The sequence below is a fragment of the Mercurialis annua genome, linkage group LG8, assembly GCF_937616625.2.
Source record: "Mercurialis annua linkage group LG8, ddMerAnnu1.2, whole genome shotgun sequence".
Classification (NCBI taxonomy): domain Eukaryota; kingdom Viridiplantae; phylum Streptophyta; class Magnoliopsida; order Malpighiales; family Euphorbiaceae; genus Mercurialis; species Mercurialis annua.
Genome location: NC_065577.1, coordinates 38832370 through 38855168, shown reverse-complemented (window position 1 = coordinate 38855168; position 22799 = coordinate 38832370). Strand labels below are relative to the sequence as shown.

At 28.1% G+C, this 22799-nt stretch overlaps 1 protein-coding gene across 1 annotated transcript; it reads right to left on the bottom strand.

Moving 5' to 3' along the window:
* Nucleotides 1–88: 88 nt before the first annotated feature.
* Nucleotides 89–2127, bottom strand: LOC126662048 (ankyrin repeat-containing protein BDA1-like). The gene is made up of 2 exons (XM_050355935.1): nt 1534–2127; nt 89–271 (listed from the first exon to the last, which is right to left on the bottom strand). The coding sequence occupies exons 1-2, from the start codon at nt 2125–2127 to the stop codon at nt 89–91; spliced, it is 777 nt and encodes a 258-aa protein (XP_050211892.1).
* Nucleotides 2128–22799: the final 20672 nt, after the last annotated feature.

Genomic DNA, 22799 nt, shown 5'->3' with positions numbered 1-22799 from the left:
TTGGATGTTCAACTTAAAAAGGGTTAGTAATGCTATGTGTCGAACTAGATTCACATAAAATATAAATGTTCAATGCAGATTATAAGTATCATCTAAGCAAAAGTGCAGAGTAATCAATGATAGGGATTGAAGAACCTCCTACTGCTCCAGCGCTGCATAACAAATCCTTTATCTCTATCGTATTATCATCTTGTACATAGTCCAAAGCAGTCCGTCCTTCAACATTCTTTGCGTTTATGTCAACTTTGCAATTTATTAGCAATCTGACAAGCTATGTACACCATCCCAAACAGTTAAGTATAAAATGAAAAATTTATAAAATTGATTTGCATAATTATTAATTCTTGGTACTTCATTTTCAATATTTCAGGAATTATACAACATGAATGTTTAAGTTGCATCCACATACAAAGATACCCAAATTCTTACAATTAGTTACATTGCACGAAAATTCGGCAAGTCATACATATTCGGCATTTTGTTTTTGTTTCCGAAAAAGCTTCTTACAAAATGTACGCTTCTCCGTTTTTTATTTTAACCTTTTTTTGTTTTAATATGTCATTTCTCTTTCGGAGAATTACTTGTGTGAACCAAGTTCACCACGTAGGATTGTGAACCATCCATTTATCGTGTGACACGTGGCGTAATTAATATGAACAACCAATCATTTAATGGCCTATTAATTAGAGGTTTTTTTATTTAAAACATAAGGCTATTAAATGATTGGTTGTTCATATTAATTTCGCCACGTATCACACAGTAAATTGATGATTCACAATCCTACGTGGTGAACTAGGTTCACACAAAAATTTCTCCATTTTCCGTGTAGCATAGCTTATTGATTAGGAGAAATACTTGTGTGATTAGACTAGAAAAGTACACAAGTATAAACTGAAGTTTGGATAATTGATTATGGAAGTTATTTAGAAATTTTTATTTTATTTATCTTCTAAACTTTAATTTATTTTGTTTTAGTAACTAAAGTTTAATTTTATTTTAGTAATTAAAATGAAATTTAGAAAATACAAGAAATTAAAGTTTAGTCACTAAAAATCGGCCTAACTATCCAAAAATATTCCTCTTTTTGATATTCTTGTTATATTTCAAACTTTCAAAATCGTCTTACCCCATTTGCTATTTTTTTTCCAATTATAATTCACAAAATCATAAATCAACAAAGGTTCATTTTACCTCTTGAATTTGGTACCAAAATCAAATAAGAATAAGCTCATTATTTGGATCGTTCTTCAATTCAAAATTGTCAAATAATTTTAAGCCACCTTAGTTCCAAAATATATACATTGCTCCAATTATTTTACCACGTCAGATGAGAGGGTAAAACGAGTTAAATTAATCCGTTTTCTTCAAAATCATGAGCTTATTCTTGATAGATCTTTTATGCCAAGTTGTGAGGGTAAATGAACCTTTTGAATCATAAATTCTAGACAAATCAAAATCAATAGAAACTTATAAACATGGCAACAATATCGAATTGATTAGTAATTTAGCGTTAGGACGAAAATAAAGACTTGCCTGGAGCTGTTTTTTGAAAGTTGCAATATGCAAAATAGTGTTTCCTTCCGCATCGATCCAGTTGAGAATCTTCTTCTCCAAGTAGCATGCCTCTTCATGGTAGCTTAATTGAAGCCTACCAACAAGAAATTCAAAAGCTTCAAACATTTCATATCTCAGAGCAATATGCAGAGCGGTCTCGTTCCGGACATTAACATCTTCAACTGATTTTGGAGAAACAAACAAAAACCTAGCCATGAGTTCAACATTTCCTTTCTCAACTGCATAATGCAACGGAGTTATGTCTTCCCTTCCTTTGACTCGAACAAGATCGTTGTTCTTTTCTACTAGCCGAATCGCCAGTTGAATATGTTCATTTTGTAAAGCTAGATGGATGGGGCTAAATCCATCAGTATTTAATTTGGTAGCAAATAATGGCATTAGTTTCATTATCTCCATAGAATATGGAATATGCCCTTTAGATGCAGATGCATGTAACGGAGTATCTGCAAATGGAATTTCATCAATTTCCGCAAAAATATTCGGATTTTCTCGAGTTGCTGCATATAAACCATCAGTATCTCCTGCATGACTAGCTTCCATTAATGGGTTCATTTTGAGCTCAGAAGCAAGTAATAACTAATAATACTTCAAGCTAATATTAGAAAAGAGTATATATAAGGAAATGGCAAATAGCTATTTGTAAAGTCAATGACTAAAAACTTAATGACCAAAGGAAAGAATTATGTGAACTATTCGTGGGGGTCACCTTCTAATTAGACTTTCACACAATACCAACAATCTTCAATTTAAAATTTAAAAAAGTTATTTAACTTTTCTTAGCATGATCATTAGTAAATTATTATTTTTCCTAATTTTTTTGTTACAATACATGGTCCATGAGATTTCCTGACATGTCTCAACTATAAGACGGCACCTTTAAACTTTACACGTTCAGACTAATCCCCACTACTTGTAGGTCCCTTACGGGAGGCAGACTCTGACCCTCACTATAAAAAATACTAGAATTAGCAGTAAAAAAATTTGCTGCTAATAGTACTAAAATTATTATTATTAACATATAGCAACAAAAACAAATTGTGACATGTTACTGCTAATAAAACGTTGACTTGAGTAATTGGTGATAAAATTTGCTATAAAATGCTGCTAAAACTTAACTAATGGCAACAATTTTCAAAATTAATGTTGTAAAATATTTTCTAACAGCAAAAAAAATTAGCTGCAAAATAATTTGTTGCCAAATGCAGAATTTCTAGTAGTGACCAAATTTTAAATGACTGCATACATGAGTACGGTTCGAACTCACGACCTCATTTAAACTAAGAGAGCGCCTTACCAACTCACTTGCGCCTATTTTTTCTAACTTTTTAACGTCGGCTATACTTCCCTTAATGTTGATCAAATTTACAACTCTAATCTTACGCCAACTAATATTTGATCAAAACTCACTTGTTAACTTGATTTAAAAATTTGATTGTCAAAACTAAAATTAAGTTAGACTCGTAAATTTAATTTAAAGGGTTAGTTATATATGAATCTATTTTTATATAAAAATATAATTCTATCACGAACCTTGGGTTGCAAGTGATGTTAATATAATATGGGTTAAATATTTTTAAAGTCACCAAACTATATTTTTTTACAAAATGGTTGTTGAATTACAAAAAGTTATAAAATGATAGCTAAATTATAGTGAGTTTTTTGTAAAAATAGGCGATCCTTTTTTCACAAAAATACTCTTATCGTTGATAAAAAAAATTGGTAAATTATTGGTAGATTTTAAAAACACATACATTTACAGAAAAAAGTATAAAAACATATTTTTTACAATAATAAAAAAATATATTTTTGCAAAAATTTCTAAAAGAAAGTGTATGCAATGTAATTTTCTCATGATATATTTTCTTCAGTTTTTCAGTCTTAAATGTAATTTTTTATCAAGAATAATCAGCTGGGCTGGGCTCCAGTCAGTCACTTAGGTCTAATCCAGCATCTCCCTAACCAGTCAACTCAACACTCCACACGGCTCAGACTCAGTCAATAAGTAAAAAAGATAATTTACACAAATTCCCTAAAAATGGTCTTAACTAATATTTTTATCTCAAAATTTTTATTTTTAAAATAAATCTCAATAAAATAGAAAAAAAATCACAACTCCCTCACACCCTAAAATAAACTGATTTAGTATGAAATAGGATAATTATAATCCTCAAATAAATGTTGTTCCAGTTTAACCGCATGAGGAGACAGCCTGTCCTAGCCATCCCACATGCTGCAATTAGATGCTTTTTTCCCGCCTTTGTCCCTGCCATCACATTGTGCAGTTCTAAATTATTTTTCTTTTTTTGTCAAATTGAAAAGCTACTTCTTTAAATGTAATAATATTGTTAATATCCTTATTTTATTTTTTTATTTGTAATTTAAGGTGATTTGACAATATAATTTTTTTATAAATTAATTTTACATGATAGGGTGTTTTATTTAAATAGCTTATTTTATGTGATAGTTTGTTTAATCTTAATACTTATAAATTTTATTAAATTATTTTATTTTAAAAAATGAATTATTTTATTTAAAATAAATTTATTAAGAATTCACTGTAGTTTTCATTTTATGTATATGTTTATTTTTATCTAAAATTTAATAATTTTATTTTCAATTACTTTTTATTATAAAATTTTAATAAATTATTTAATTAGACTAAATAAATTTGAATTTATCATCAATTCAAATATAATTTATTTTACATTAGTTTACTTTAAGTCTACATTCTTTTTAATCAACATGTAGTTTACATCAAATTTACATCGAGTTAACAATAGGTTTACATTGAGTCGACATTGAGTTGATATTAAGTTTACATTGAGTTGATATTAAGTTACGTTTCAAAACTAAAAAATTTACTAAAAAATTAGTTCGTATTGACATTAAGTTTACATTAAGTTGACATTAGATTTATATTAAATTGACATTTAGTCGACGTTGAGTTGATATTAAGTTTACATTGACTTGATAAGTTACATTTCATATAATTTATTAAAAAATTACTTGTATTGACATTAAGTTTACATTGAGTTGACATTAGATTTATATTGAGTTGACATTAGGTTCCCATTGAGTTTATATTAGGTTTATATTTAGTTGACATTAGGTTCCCATTGAGTTTATATTAGGTTTATATTGAGTTGACATTAGTTTTATATTGAGTTGACATTAGGTTTGTATTGACTTAGATAATGTACATTGAGTTTATATTAAATTTATATTAAGTTAGGCTAATAATCACTCATGGCCCCTGACTTTAGGGGTATCTTACGACAAACCCCCTAATAAAAAAACGATCAGTAAACCCCCTGATCTTTGTGGCGGCGCCACCTAAACCCCCTAAACCCCAAATATGACAAAAATACTCATGGCGCCGTCTTTTTCAGTCAACTGTCATTCTTATGAAAAATGGAAAATCTGACGGCGCCACGTTTGGGTGTATTTTGAGTGTTTTAATTTTTTATGGTAGTTTGGTGACGTGGCAGCTGATGTGGCGCCGCCAATTTCTTTTTTTCAAAAAAAATGTTAGTTGACCAAAAATGACGGCGTCATGGGTATTTTCGTCCAAAAGGGGTTTAGCGAGTTCCGTCACAAACATCAGGGGGTTTAGTGAACAGTTCGTCTTCCTCAGTCGTCTTCCTCCATGGAAGACGAACGCGTTTAAAATTTTTAATTTAAAAAAAGTTAAAAAATTATTTTATATTTAGAAAAGTTATTTAATTTTTTGAAAATTATTGAATATAAATTTTTTAGCGGTTCGGATAGTAGCGACACTCTCCATATTCCATCCGTCTAGAGGTAAAATAACAACGAAATTGAAGTTAAGAGATTCGTAAACGTCAAATTGAAGTAAATGACTTATTAAAGAAAAAGCAAAGAGTAAAGGGACATGAGAATGAGGTTGGCCAATAAATATTTAATGAGATGGACTACAACAGTCAACAGCAAACCACTACGTCTCAATAAAAATTAGGCAAAAAGCTCATTTTAGCCCCTGAGGTCAGACCGAAAGAATTAATAAGACCCTAAGGTCGAAGGTGGCTCACTTTAGCCCCTGAAGTTGTCCAAAATAGTTCACATCGCACCACCGTTAGTTTCTTCCGTCTAAATGATGACGTGGCCTTTAGGAAAAAATTCAAAAACATCCTTAATGTTTAAAAAATTTACCAAATCGATATTTAAGATTTTTTTAACCATTTTCAACCTCCTTTTCATTTAAATATATCTAATTAAAATAATTTTTAAAATTAAAATATTTCTTTAAACAATCGAAACTCAATCAAACATGTCGAAACTTAATTAAACGTTTCGAAATTCAATCAAAACAATCAAAATTCAATTTAAATCTAATTCACCTCCCTGCTACTACACACCAGCACCTCTGTAATCTTCGGCAAAAAAAATTCCAACCAAAAATCAAATAAAAATTAAAATAAAAAAATAATATTTTTTAATCTCCTCTTCCACCGACCGCCGGAATTTATTTCCGGCGGTCATCTCCATCCTATTGTTCTTCCCATGGGAAGAACAGTGGCTGTTCTTCCCAACTGGGAAGAACAGTTCATGTTCTTTCATGGGGGAACAGCCGGCTGTTCTCTCATGGGAGAACCGGAGAAGACCGCCGAAAAAAATATCCGGCGGTCGGTATAAGGCGGTGATTTTTTTTTTGAAATAGATTCGAAAAATATTCGGTGGGTTTTATAAAATTTTAATTTTAGTTGATTTAATCAGTTTTAAATTGAATTTTGATTGGTTTAATTGAATTTTGATTTGTTTAATTGGATTTTGATTTGTTTAATTAGGTTTCGAAGTGTCTAATTGAGTTTCGATTGCTTTAATAAATATTTTAATTTTAAATATTATTTAATTATTGATATCTAAATTAAGAAGAAAGTGAAAATGGTTAAAAAAGTTATAAATAAAAAATTGGTAAGTATTTTAAACGTTAAGGATATTTTTGAACTTTTTTCATACGTGCCACGTCATCACTTGACAGGAAACTAACGGTGTCAAATTTTTCGGTGGGATGTGAACCATTTTGGACAACTTCAGGGTCTAAAGTGAGCTACCTTCGACCTTAGGGTCTTATTAATTCTTTCGGTTTGATCTCAGGGGTTAAAGTGAGCTTTTTGCCTAAAAATTAATGATTCTTGTACGAAAGAAGAGGAGATGAAAAACTGGCGAGAAGGTTTAGTTTTTTTTTTTTTGATTAATAGGTTTAGTTGATTATTCGGTTTATTTTTATTAAAAAAACAACTTAACTGATAGAAAAAGATTTCATCAACAGGTAACAAGAGATGCATATATAGAAAAATTATTAAAAATATTGGGGGAGTAATTAATTATAAATTGGTGAAAATGTGATAATCCATTCAAATGCTTATTAGAGAGTTTAGTTTCAACCAAGACCTAATAACTAGAACTAGTTAATAGGTGGGTGAACCTTTACACTTATAAATTCATTTATATTTATTCTCCTAAGCAATATGTTTAACAAAAATCTCATAAGATTTCATCAACTGCTAACAATTTTAATGATAAATGCACTTCTTATTTTCTTAGGGTAAACCTGTCTTCTCTTTCACGCTATTGAATATGTATAGTCAATGATAATTATCAATAAATAATCCATCAGTAAGTGTAATGATTATTGATATGAACAATCTCAATCAAATTAACTACCCAGATCCTCCATATATGTATGGCCATGCAAATTATATTATTGATCAATAAATTTTTTTAACTCCATTGAAGAGCTTTCAGCAATGGCAAACACACCTCGTTTCTTCAAGATAATACTTGATCGGAACATTCGTGACGGAAAACTTGTAAGTAGAGCTTGCCCTTTTTCAACACTCTGCTGGTTATTTTATTTTAATATGAGCAAAAATAATTTAATTTCTCCATTTAATATTTTTTTAGGGTATTCCAAAGAAATTTGTAAGATTGTATGGGAATCATTTGTCAAGTCATGTACTCCTTAAGGTCTGCAATGATGAATCTTGGAAAATAGAGTTGAACAAATGTGACGATGAGATTTGGCTGCAAAACGGTTGGCAAAAATTTGCGAATCGCTACGGGTTAGCACACGGGCACTTGTTAGTTTTTGAGTTCCATCGGAAGATTAATTCTTATTTCAATGTCCTGATATTTGATAAATCTGCTACTGAAATTGACTATCCATTCATCCAATTTGTCAATCTTGAAGAAGAATCTGAAACCTTGCCATGCCGAAAAATGAAAGGTGATGAGTCTAAATAAAACTACATGAAATTTCAAGTTATCATAGTATTTCCTTGAATAACCAAATTTAGCTCAAGGTTAAACTGATTTTGCAGGGAAGCAAGAACAAAAATCGGATTCAGAAGGATTTGTTGCGAGTGAACAACAATTAAGTTTTAAGGCGAAACGTAGAGCGTGTGCTAAAGTGAAAGCCAATTTCACATCGAAAAATCCTTATTTCATGGTTGCAATGCAACCATCATATGTATCAGGAGCCGTATGCAGACTGGTAAGCATGAATTATATGTTTCTATGTGTTCTCAATGTCTCAGATCACTACTCGAATACAATTATAATCTTTTTAATTTTTATCATATCCATTATATATTAACGCGGACTCTTACATATATTCTAACTCATATATAATTAATTATTTGCGATTGAATAATTAATTTCTATCATATCTTATATGTTATTGATATGCACAGACTATTCCAGCAAGCTTTGCTATGAGGTATTTGAAGCACAGGCATGGTGATGCAATCTTAAATGATTGGAATGGAAAAAGTTGGTCTATTAGGTATTTGAGGCAGAACTATACGAATGGTTCAGCAGGCGCAGTTGCAAGAATCTGTTCGGGTTGGATGGTATTCGCCAAGAATCATGAACTAAAAATCGGCGATGTTTGTGCGTTTGAACTGATCAAGGCCTCTATAATTACGTTCAAAGTTACCATTTTCAGGCGTAGTAAAGATAATTAACAATAAATGTTGCCTGTGAAGTTCAATGTGTATGCATGTTATGTAACTTTTTGGCAAGAACTTTGTTGTTTGCAAGCTCTTTTATTTGCTGTTCTTGGAAGTTTATATGTATTAGGTTAAATTTGAAATTCTAGCCCTGTTTAATGTTTCCCCCGCTAAATATTTATGGAAAAACTTGAATGGTGTCAATTGTATATTATTGTGGATTAGCAATAATATATTAATGCACCAAATTAATATCTTGAATAGTTATTTTTTTTTTATAATTATATCTTGAATAGTTATATAACTTACATCAACAACTAGTAAAGAAAACTATATATAGTGAATTAAATATTACTGATTCCTAAAAAAAATGGTGAAGGAAATTAACTTACATTTTATATTATTTTTAGGGAAAATCTATTTGGCCCGAAAGTATGTGGACACAAAATGGCCCGAAAGAGGTTAATGTAATTAAAAGTATAACCAAGGGCATCTCTGCAAAAAACAACACGAATGTTAATTAATAGGCTATTATATTATGTTCTCTTTGATAAACCGAAAGAGGTTTATAGCCTATTATTTTATGTTCTCTTTGATAATTAATAGGCTATTAAAGAGCATATGATGATGCAACTAAGTGTCACTTGAATTTATTTCTTTTAACATGTCGTGAAACTCATTTAATATATATATATATATATATATATATATATATATATATATATATATAACCAATACTTTTTTATTAGTATATCATTGGATATATCCATATATAATGTGGCTTTTTCCTTTTAATATTTTTTTTAAAAGATGATGACAAATAAAATTAAATTTATATATGTTGGAATAAAATATTAATATTAAAATAATTAGTTAAATGATATTTTATGAAAAAAATTATATGGTTGGAAATCTAGACATAAATATATAATGACACGAATCAAAATATAAGCTTTTTTTAACTATATAATAACCATTGTTAACCGATTCATGAATTTAATTATTTTAAACCGGTCTATAGTAAAAATTAAAATTTTAAACAATAAGTTGTTTTTTCTATTATTTTCCATTCAATCAAGTGTATTTGAGTATAATTACTTGTCAATTTAGATAGGCTTAAATGCACAAACAATTACCAACTTTCACGTATTTTTGGTATTTAACACGAACTTTTAATCTTGAAATATAAATACACGAACTATAACTTTTTAGCTTATATGACCAAGTTTCCGTTTTAGGTGAAAAATGGTGCCGTTTTGGGTCAAAAACGGTGCCGTTTTATGTCAAAAATGAAGCTCGTGTTATATATGCAAAAAATTGATATTTCGTGTATTTATATGCCAAAATTAAAATTTTGTGTTAAATACCGAATACACGCAAATGTTGGTGATTTTTGGAGCAATTAAGCCATTTAGATATCTTTTTAATAAATGACTTTTTAACTCAATTTACTAAGTATTTATTAATTGATATAATTAAATTAGTATTAACGCTTACAATTTAATATAAAGAACACTTTCTTAATATGTATAATTTTGACTAAACGGATAACTCAAAATTAGAAAGAGTAATTGATTGGTCGGATTTAAATTTTTAATTTTATGAACATAGATGGACAAATTTAAAAAGAAACTTTCAAAAAATAAATCGTTAGGCATAGTGTACTATAAGAAAAAATAATTTTTTTCTTAACAAATAAGTATTTTTTTATATAAAAATTAAACTAGTTATAAAAAAAATACAAACTATTTTTCAAAATATCTAAATAGATTTTGTTCAAATATCTCTTTAAATAGAATTGATTTTTTTATATAGAAATTAACCAATTTAGCGACGGATCATAGGATCCGTCGCCAAAGTTAAACAATTTAGCGACAGAATCTATGATCCGTTCCTAAATTCGTCTGGGAAAATGGAGGGGAAGTTCCCGCCATTCTATTTTGACAATTTGGCGACAGAATTAAGCATCTGTCGCCAAATCCGTCGGTAGATAGAAATTAGCGACGGAAATAACATCCGTCGCTAAAACGGAGTTTTTTAGTAGTCTTTAGTGTACGCATAAACGTAATTTATTTTTTTATTAATACAATATGTGATCCTATTTTATTTATCATTTATGGATTATAATAATTATAAAAAAATTATATATAGACTTCAATTTCAAACTCTTTCGTACTTTATATTAGATGTGTAAACAAGTTGGTCTATTGGAATTTTTTTAAGATCAACTCAAAAATTCCAGTTCGAGCCTGAGGATTTAATAGATTCGTGATGCTCATGAGGCTAAATGAGTCACTTACAAATATTACAAAATATTTTTTTATATTAACTTTTTATTTTTTATTCAAATGTATTTCACTTTAATTGATTTAAATAGATATTGTATAATGAAAAAATTTACATTGCATCGTCTGTGATATTTTTTTATTATTGGTTGTTTTATTGAACTCTAGTCGAACTCGAGCAACTCATATATCATTCGAGTTTGACATTAAGTTTGTACAACACATTGAAACTTGAGAGCTTGAGTTCAAATTTGTTTTAATTTGAACCCGACTCGATTTGTTTATATTTCTAATTTGTATAGACCTATTGACTTAATTATTACTCCATTAATCTTATATATATATATATATATATATATATATATATATATATATATATATATATATATATATATATATATATATATATATATATATATGTTGTATTCCACTTATTAACAATGATGATATAAAATTATTATTTATTTCTTTTGAATTATTTGAGATTTCATTTTTTATAATATGTTTTTTTTAATAATTGAGGGAGGAAAGAGCGCTTGTGAAAAAATTGAATTCGCGACCTTGATAGTTTACTGTCCAACGTTTATACCATTTGATCTACAACTTATTGGTATAATATGTTAAAATTTAATATATGTCTTCCTCAAAATTATAAATTTAAATCCTCTACTAAATTTAAAAAATTTATTTTAATTATTTTATTTATAATTTTGGTAAAATATGTTGCTTTTTTGAAGGTTTCACAGATAATTTCTCTTTTTCATAATTATTTATAATATGTAAACTAAATAAAACAAAGTTAAGTGCTGTATAAAATGAAGATACAATATATTTAATGTATGATATTTTTCAGATTATGTATATTAATATATGTTTTTATTTCAGTTGGTCTCTATATTATGAAATATTTTTAATGAATAAAACAGAGATTACTTATTAGTATAATCAAACATAATTGATAATGGTATTTTCCGTTTGTGAACATTTTGCATTGATTCGTCTTTATTGGGTGCCATGACTAGAGTATTAATTAGCACACTTAAAAGTTAAAACATAAAACTCCGTGCATATTTAAGTAGAGGTTAAACATGAGGACTGAATTGCAATTAAAATTTATTTGTGGCCATTTTGTGTCCAGAAAATTTCGGGCTATTTAGCACTACCCTTATTTTTATTAGCGAACTAGTATCATCTAACTACGAAATTAAACATAGCAAGAGATTTTGTGTTCTCTGAATAAAGCGAAATTTGTAATATAATTTTTTTCTTTTAATTTATTGGATCAATAGCGTTCAAGAAAACAATTTTGGGAGTTAATGGAATACAAGTGTTAATAGCATTTAAGACAGCAATGGAAATAGTAGTAGTAGTGTATAGTATATTTTTTTCTGTAAATTTTAATCAATTAACTAATTGATATACCATAAATGATATTTAAAAATAAAAGAATACTCTCTCTCAAAAAAAAAGAATATGAGGGTTTAAATATAAATTATCACTATATATATGTTAATTTAAATATAAAATCTCACTATATGATAATTTCATATATTATTTTCAATTTTAATCTTTTGTCCTCAAAATTTTGAATTTACAGCATATTTCATTTGAAAAATAAAAGGTCATAATATTTGATTTTTTTTTTAGTTGTTTTATCATTTGGAAATATTGTTTCACAGGTTGTCTATATATACATATGCATGATATTTGAACCATTACGAATATTATTCTATTTGATTATTTATCACACTATTAGTGTAGTAAGTATATCATAACATATTCATGAAGAAATGCGTCAAAATTCATGGATTGGGAGGTTAGAGTTATTTTTGTTACTAGTAAAAATATATTCTGATAAGTTATATGAGTGTTATTTTAAATATTGGAGGAAATTAAAAAATAATAAAAGATATATCAAATGGTATTAAAATAAAAAAAATATCAACTCAATCGCTACACCAAAAAGTTGTTTTCAGGCTAACTTATAGAGATGGTTTATAATAATGCACCTGATTAGTAACAATTAGAGATGGGCTTTTGTTTCGGAAGTAAGTAGCAGCGGTTTGAACAGTTTTTACATATCTTAAACGGCTATCTCTTTCAGTCATAGTATCGTTTTTCTCATTCTCAGGCCTTAGCCACTTGTTGAAATATGTGAAAATTAAATAGAATCATTCTAAACATACCTTTTATCGATTGCACAAATTTAATTGATATTATACATTAAGTCTCAAGTATTTTCACAATAGAAAATACCTATATTTCACTTTCTAATGTATCAATTAATTGTGTATATTTAATAGAAAATTGAGTTATAATTTATTAATTTTATTATATATTTCCAATACATAATATATAAGCAATGAAAGGGTGCTATGAGCAAGTGTAACTTTTCATTAAATTACCACTTTTCATGAAGTTACAACCTTATATTAAAGATATTACACCCTTTCCATGCATACCCATATAATTAGTTGGATTCGGGTCAATCCGTCATGGGCAATCCGGCCCAAATACCAACATCTCCCACTTGCACATGACATGTTGGACCTCTTTGCGGGATTCTCTATTATTAAAAAATATAATCACAATTTATTACTAGTATATAGGTCGTGCGACCTAACGAGTATACCTGCACTCGGGAGCTTATAGCTATTCATCTGTTAGGAATGACATAACAGCTTATAGCACAGGCATGGTGATGCAATCTTAAATGATTGGAATGGAAAACGTTGGTCTATTAGGTATTTGAGGCAGAACTATACGAATGGTTCAGCAGGCGCAGTTGCAAGAATCTGTTCGGGTTGGATGGTATTCGCCAAGAATCATGAACTAAAAATCGGCGATGTTTGTGCGTTTGAACTGATCAAGGTCTCTATATATAATTACGTTCAAAGTTACCATTTTCAGGTGTAGCAGAGGTAATTAACAATAAATGTTGGCATGTGAAGTTCAATGTGTATGCACATACACTTAGAGATTTTTGTGTTATTGAGCTGGTTGACCAAGAAAATATGGAGATCAAGGCCTCAGATATTTGGACATGTTATGTAACTTTTTGGCAAGAACTTTGTTGTTTGCATGCTCTTTTATTTGCTGTTCTTGGAAGTTTATATGCATTAATTATGTTAAATTTGAAATTCGGGCTCTGTTAATGTTTCCCACTAAATATTATGGAAAAATTTGAATGGTGCCGATTGTATACTATTATCAGTGCGGATCTAAAAAGAGTTTATGGTGGGCAGTTGACTATCTTATTTTTTAAAACTCTGAAAAAATATGAATATATACGTTAGCAGTATAGTCTTTCGACCTTAAAATTTAGGGTAATCTACATAAATCTCCTAAAAATAGCATAGTGTTATATTTTTATCTCAGCATTTTGATATTAGCAAAAATCTCCCAAAAAAAAGGAAATTTTTCAAGAATCCCTCATAAACAAAAATGGACTGAATAATATAGAAAGTTGGACAATAATATCCTTATAGAAGAAACACGTGAAAAAACAAACAACAATTTCTTTTCAAACCAACTATCACATAATTCTCTTATCTTCAACCTACTGATATTGTCGTCATTGATGAAGCTTTTCCTTCCTTCACCTGAGCATTTCCGCCATTGACAGTGAGCTTTTCCGTCCTTCACCTGCAACATAATCATTACAATAGAGATAATCAATCACTCAAGAACATGTAAGTTATATACAATTAGCTATTATAATTGATCAAACAGAAACATGTAGAAAATCAATATTATACAATATAATTTATGAGCTGATTATACATTTGTTGATTTTCAATTTAATTTCAAAAGGATCAAAATTCTGAAATTAGTAAAAATTGATATCCAAAATAAGCTTGATTTGAAGTTCTACACATTTTAATGTTTATTTTCAGATTTAGATAGCTTTTAATGAGTAAAAACTCTAACTGATTTTAGATCATGTAGATTTACAAATAATTTTTAAAAATCAAGTTAATTTAAAGTTATAAAGATTTCAGATCATCAATTTCTTAGATTGATTTAAAATTAATACAATAAATCTGAATTCCAATAAATCCATATTCTAAGTGAATTGTTGTAGTATTTCCTCTGAATGTCAATTTTTTCGAAGAACCTAATATTTTCTTCTTTCAAAATGCATATGAATTGTTGTAATTTAGCTCTGTTGTTGCCATGGAAAAATCTCTTCTTTCTGGTAAAGCCATGTTGTTGGGCAATATGGATCTTTTCTCTTAAGAGGTACATAATCAATGTTGATTTGATTCATTTGAGGACATGAGCAACTCTCAATCATATGCATCAAATTTGTAGTGTCAAAAGAAGGTCAGTATAGTGTTATTTATTCAGTTGGACGAAAGTTTGTTCTAACAGATGTTAGGGATACAACAATTCGGTTTGCTCGACCTCATAGCAGTTCGCGAAGGTATGATGAATGTCCATTGAAGAGAAGCTTTTTGCGTAAGTGAAGAAGAATAGGAGCAATCGATCTTAATTTTGTTGTTTCAGCTGATTATAAACCTATTAATAAGTTAGTTGTTTACAATAATTTTATTCTTAATTTTATCAATTTTCAGATGAAATCTAAAATTTGCAGCGAGACTAAAGACGGAGACCCGATGGTTGAGTTACTCTATGGTGTTCAGACAAAAGATGGAGACCTGGTGTTCCAAAGCAATGAGAAAGGAGTGACTCTTTAAGAGGATCTGGAGGTTTCTCTAAACATTGCAAACCTGAATAGAAGCAACAAGAAGAGAAATCAATCAATGAGATAGATCCTTGTCCAGATAATATAAAATTCAACTAATATTTAGCATTGTCGAAATTGTATCATTTATAGATGGAAGTTGAAATTGTAAGAAATGTATCAACTGCTCTATCTATATTTTGAAATTGATGTCTTAGTGGAATTAACAAGAGTCACTAAATTGAATTAAGATAGTTCGATTGATATAAGTTCATATCAGGTTCCCTTCAGGTTGATTTTCGGTTTTATGGACTATCAAATACATTTCACTTAAAAAAGGATATTCAATTAGTATATTACACTAAGTATCAAAATTTTCTCTATATAAAATTTCATTTAAGGTTGTAAAGAGTGTTAAGACCAATTTGATTAAAAATTGAATTAAAATAGTGCAGTTGATATAGGTTCACATTAGGTTGATTTTCGGTTTTATAGTCTGTTAAATATATTTCAGTTAAAAGAGATATCCAATTACTATATTACACTAAATATTAAGATCCTCTCTATGTAAAATATCATTTAATATTATAAAAAACAGTAAGACAAATTTGATTAAAAATTAAATTAAAGTAGTACAGTTGATATAGGTTCATATCAGGTTCACATCAGGTTGATTTTTTGTTTTATAGTTTGTCAGATAAATTTCACTTTAAAGAGATATTCAATTAGTATATTACACTAAACATTAAAATTCCTTTTATATAAAATGTCATTTAAGATTGTAAAAAGCAGCAAGACAAATTTGATTAAAAATTGAATTAAAGTAGTTCAGTTAATATAGGTTCACATCATGTTCACATCAGGTTTATTTTTTGGTTTTATAGTCTGTCAAATATACTTCAGTTAAAAAAGATTTTTAATTACTATATTACACTACATATTAAAATTATCTTATATAAAATATCAGATAAAATTGTAAAGAGCAGCAAGATAAATTTTATTAAAAATTGAATTAGACTAGTTCAGTTGATATAAGTTCACATCTGGTTCACATCAGGTTGATTTTCAGTTTTATAGACTGTTAATTACATTTCACTTAAAAACAGTTATTCAATTCTTTTAATAGACTATATCTCAAATTCTTTCTATATAAAATGTCATATAAGATTGTAAAGACGAAAGAGTACATAGTAAGACAATAACACGGTAGCAATTATCAATCATAAACATGAAATCCACATGATTAGCACGTCTATCCCTACAAAAATCGATGCTTCTTAGTCAAATTAGTGTATAAAATCCCTCAATTTCTAATACTTTCATTCTTGTTTCACATCATTATTAGTCAGTTTAAAAATACAACTCTCCTTCACACAGGCTTCTTTTTTCAACGGAGTACCATCGACCTTTAATTTCAAATATCCAACCAATTTATGTAACTTTATGCAAATTTCAGCGTCGACCTCACACACCTCACCACCAAAACTCAGCCATCTTGTCTCTGCAACAATTTACTGGAATATTTTCTGATCATCGCCATTGCGGCTGTAATAGCATCTACCATCATATAAAAAAAGATTCTGATGCCAAACTCCGGCCACCGATATTCACTACCAATAAATAAAAATTTCAATTCAATTAAAAATCAACAACATTAACAAATCATAAACAAAAATTAAAATCAATTGCAATCTATTATCATATCGGGAACATCAAATTCTTATTAGATAATCAATGAAAGAACCACCGCCGGTCACTTTCAAGCGAATCAGAAATCACCATGATGGAACCAAAAATCATCACCTATCATACCAGCACCTCCGGCTGGATAGCCTTCCATAATCCTTAAACTCTAATTTCTAATTGAAGGGAGATGACACCACTTGTGGCTGTTGCCGGTTGTTGGATCCGTCTTCGGCGGTCGTCGGAGCGAGTGTAAGTGAAAAGAATGGGTCATTTTGAAGAAATTGAAATAACTGATATTAGATGTGGGTCGTTGGATTTAGATTGGAGTACTAAACTTAATGTGCAGTAAGGGTAAATTGAAACTAAAATTATATCCAGGTATATATGCAAATGACTTTTTAAAAAAAGGATATTGTTGCAAAAAAAAAATCTTGAGTCACTAACATAAAATTTTCAGGAATTGAGTCATATGGTGACATTTTTTTTAAAATTTATAGCACTAATCACCTAAATTTTTTTATATTATCCATCTTATAAATTTTCAGTACAATCTTACCTATCTTATATAAAATTTGTGAGTCTGCCACACTATTGTTGAATAGCAATAATACTGCACCAAATATGTTGAGTAGTTATATAACTTACATCAAGAACTAGTAAAGGAAAATATAATACTATATATTTTGATATAGTGAATTAAATATTATTGATTCCTCAAAACAAATTAATGGTGAATGAAATTAACTTACATTTTATATTATTTTTGTTAGTGAACTATCATCTAACTACGAAATTAAACATAGCAAGAGTTTTTGTGTTCTCTGAATAAAGTGAAATTTGTAATATAATTTTTTCTTTTAATTTATTGGATCAATAGCAATCAAGAAAACAACTTTGAAAATTAATGGAACACAAATTTTAATAGCATTTAAGACAGCACGCAATGGAAATAGTAGTAGTAGTAGTGAATATTTTTTTCTGTAAATTTTAATACAACTAATTGATATACCAAAGATGATATTTTAAAATAAAAGAATACTCTCTCTCCAAAAAAAAAGAATATGAGTATTTAAATATAAAGGGTTAATTACATATAAAATCATGATCTTTGCGCCAAGTTTCAAAAATAACATAACCTTTGAATCGTGTCAATTATAGACACCACCTTTCATTTTTTTTCAAAAATAACATCGGCGATTTTTAGTGGCATTTTTGCTGACGTGGCATGACACGTGGCAGACCCATCGGCTGTCCAAGTCAGCAAAATTTCACCAAAAAATGTACCCATGATGAAATTGAAAAAAATGAAAGGTGGTGTCTATAATTGACACGTTTTAAAAGTAATGTTATTTTTAAAACTTGGTGTAAAGGTTATGATTTTATATGCAATTAACCCAAATATAAATCATCACTATATGTTAATTTAAATATAAATTATTACTATATGATAATTTCATATATTATTTTCAATTTTAATTTCTTTTTCTCAAAATTTTGAATTTTCAGCATATTTCATTTGAAAAATAAAAACTCATAATATTTGAATTTTTTTTAGTTGTTTTATGATTTGGAAATATTGTTTCACAGAATCACAGGTTGTCTATGTAATGCATGATATTTGAACCATTACAAATATTATTCTATTTGATTATTTATCACACTAACATATTCATGAGACAATGCGTCAAAATTCATTGATTGGGAGGTTAGAGTTATTTTTGTTAGAGGAATTTGCACAAAACACTCTATTTTTATATTTATTTATTTTAAATACCTCAATTTTGAAAATTTATATTTTTACTTTCTTTTTATAATGTTTCTATCTCTATCCCAATTAAAATTTTAATTTATTAGCATTTTTACTCTACTCATGTAAGACACATGTGCACTTTTCTCTTTATTCTTTTTCTCTTTTTTCCTTTTCTCTTTCTTCTCTTCTCCTTTTTTTTTCCTTTTCTCTTTCTTCTCTTCTTCCTCTTTCTTTTCTCTGCAACTGTTTTTTTTTACGTTTTTTTTCATTTTAATGGAATTTCTTAACAAATTCTATACAAAAATTCAAGATAAAGAAGAATTCATTATGAAAAATTCGACCTAATTCGTCTCAAGAAATAACGAAGTTTTCCGTCATCGCCATCGCCATCATTGATCTTTTTTTTTCATAATCTTCTTCTTCTTCTTTCTATGTTGTTTTAATTGTAGTATCGGATTTTGGTATTTTTTTCTGAAAAAAAATCGTTTTTTCTTCATTAATGATGTTTTGACATAGTTTTCAAACGTTTTTAAATTAATTTTAGAAATTGTTGGAAACTGTTTTTTTGAAACTGTTTTATACTGTTTGAAACCTTTGTAAACGGTTTGAAACTGTTTTGTTGAAACTGTTATTTTTAGACTGTTTGAAAGTGTTTTTTAGAAACTGTTTTACACTGTTTGAAACTTTTGTAAACGGTTTGAAACTGTTATTTTTGAGACTGTCTTAAAGTGTTTTTAGAAACCGTTCTAAACTGTTTGAAACCTTTATAAATTGTTTGAAATATTTTTAAATTGTTTGAAACTGTATTTAGATAAATGTTGCAAATTGTGTTTTATGAAACTGTTTGCAACCTTTATAAACTGTTTGAAACCATTGTAAACTGTTTGAAGCTATTCTTTTGAAAACTGTTTGATACGCTTGTAAACTGTTTGAAACCATTGTATAATTTTTTTTAAATGATAATAAATATGTCTTTTAAAAATTGTATGAAACTGTTTGAAACTACATTTGAAACTGCATTTGAAACCGTTTTTAATAGAGCAAATAAATAAAAAATTATCAGTTTTCTTTATTTTTTGGAGAAAGTTATGATCGTTGGATTTGAATTCCAAGTGAAATTTGAAGCGATTTGATTACGAATTAAAAATTCGAACGGATCGGAAAATATATTTGAAACTAGCAATAAAGTTTTAAAAATAGTAATAAAACACATAAATTAATTTTCTAAAATGTCATGAGCTGAAAATTAGACTTGATTTGTTGATCTGTTATTTTTTTAAAAAATAAACTGAAGAAGAAGAAGAAGAAGAAAAAGAAGAAAACACTGTAAACAAGTGAAGTAATTTTTAGATATAAAAACAAATAGAGCAGAGTATAAAACTAATTGGCTGACACAGGTAGGTAGGTAAATCAAGTCCAAATATTATGGTAGGTAATTGCTAATTTTTTTCTTATTTAGGTATTTCCCTAATTCTCTCTTTTTGTTATTAGTAAAAAGATATTCTGATAATTTATATGAGTGTTATTTTAAATATTTGAGGAAATTAAGAATTAATACTAAAAGATATATCAAATGGTATTAAAATAAATAAAATAACGATTCGATGTTGCATGTAGATACAGATTTCAAAGAAAAAGAACAGACATGTCACAAGCATGCAATCAAACTTTTGTTTTGCCAGAAAAGATATATATTACCAAACCGTAAAATCAGAGTCATATAGAAGACAACATCAGCAATATTAAAGAATTAAAAACCTTAATGAAAAAAGTTCATAGTAGCCTTGACAGTTTGAGCATGTTGATGTGCCTCTTTGTTGAATCGACGAGAAATGTATCGGACTTGAAAATCTTGAAGTGTAGATAGTAGATGCCAAATATTATGACAGATACCCCAAGTCGAGTTAAGTAATATAGTATGAGTAGTAATCGACTAAGTTACCTGGAGAGCATCCCCTTCAAGAATTAATTTTGTCCAACCTTTAGAAACGGTCCAATTTAAAGCCTCACGTAATACCAGAAATTCTTATATTCCTGGATCTCAAATACGACGAGAAAAAGCATCAAACCGCTCAAGAATAAAACATGTATGATCTCTAGGTAGAACAGCAATCACTCCAAAATGTTTTTTTGTTGATGTAGCTGCATCAAAGTTTAAACAGTACCAAATGGAATATTTGCTGAAGATGGACCTGATTGAAGTGGTATATGAGACACCTATGTATGTAAAGGAGCTAATGATTTTTGTAATAATTCATATTCCGCTTGGGCAGAAATAACCACTGAACTTGTCTGAATTTCTGAGAAATTAATTAGCTCCTGAAAATTTTTGGCATTGCGGGATTTTTAAATTTGCCATAGAATGAAACAGAAAATGGAAACAATATTAGTAAATGAAGGAAAGGATACCAAAGATGAATGTTTCCATAATTTTTTTTTTTAAATAGTTAAACTTTATATTTTTATAAAATGTAAATTATTAAAATCTCCCTGTTTTGGTAAAATACATGAACTCATCCATTGTACTTTGTAAATCCACGATCACATCATTTAATTGTATTATTATATTCATCAGATTATTTTTTTCATTTGTCAACTTGGTCAAAGAGTTAAATTTATCCCTTATACTTATATTTTTGTCCAGTTTCATCAGAAAATTGTCCATTTGTTTTTAAAAAAATTAAATTAATTAGTTATTTTTCTAAAATAATAAAATATTTTGTAAAATTTCAATAAAAATAAATTTATATATTTTGAAAAACATAAATACACCATAAAAATACCATAACAGGAATGCATCATAAAATACTGCAATGAATGCATCATAAAAATACTGTAACGTGAATGCATCATAAAAATACTGCGCACCATAAATCAGTTCATTTTTACAAAACCAGTAGCATCAAAATAAAAGAACAAATCTATGAATAAGAAAAATACAAAATAATTATATATGAACAATAGAAGAATTTTATAAATAAAAAATAATAATAAATACAATAATCTCGTTACAAAATATCTAAATTATCACCAAATCCTGAAAAAATTATAAAAAAATCTAAAACCGATATCGAGGAATCCATCGGAAGAAAAGCGGTGACGAGAAAATCAGTCGAAGAACTGCGTCAATAAGAAATCCACCAAACAAAACGCGACAGCGAGAGACGCGACGAAAAATCCACCGGAAGACGTGCGACAACGAGATGGAAGAAAGTAATGTACGAAAAAAATAGACGAACGGAAGAGAAAGCTGAGAGAAGTAGGAAAAAAAATTAAGAGGAAGAGACTAGAGAGAGAGAGAGGAGAAATACGGCTATGTAGTTTGTGTATGAAAAATAATGAATGTGAGTCTTCTATATACAGTAGAATATTTTTATAAATATATTTATTAAAAAGGAAACGAGAGTAATATTAAAAAAATGGGTGAAAGGGTGTAAATAAATTTTAAAATCAGATATTTTGAAAATAATCTTTGTATATTTTAATTCACTCTAATATTATAAAAATAGTTATTTATAGTTAGGTTTGATTTTAAACAAAAATTAGTGAAGTTTTAATATAAGTGAAACTAAATAATCCATTAAAACATCTAAAGTTATTTAAACATTAATTTTTTCAAATTTAAATTGATTTGGACTGAATGGATACCCCTAGTTACAAAGAATCATTAGGGTTTGATATAATGGTTTTCTACAAAAATACATATTCTAGAAAAAATACTGTTTAGTAGATTTTTGATAAATTATTGGTTTAAAAAAATTAGAAAAAAAAAAGCATAAAAACATATTTTTACAATAATCAAAAAGAAAATTCTAAAAGAACGGTATACAATATAATTTTTTTGT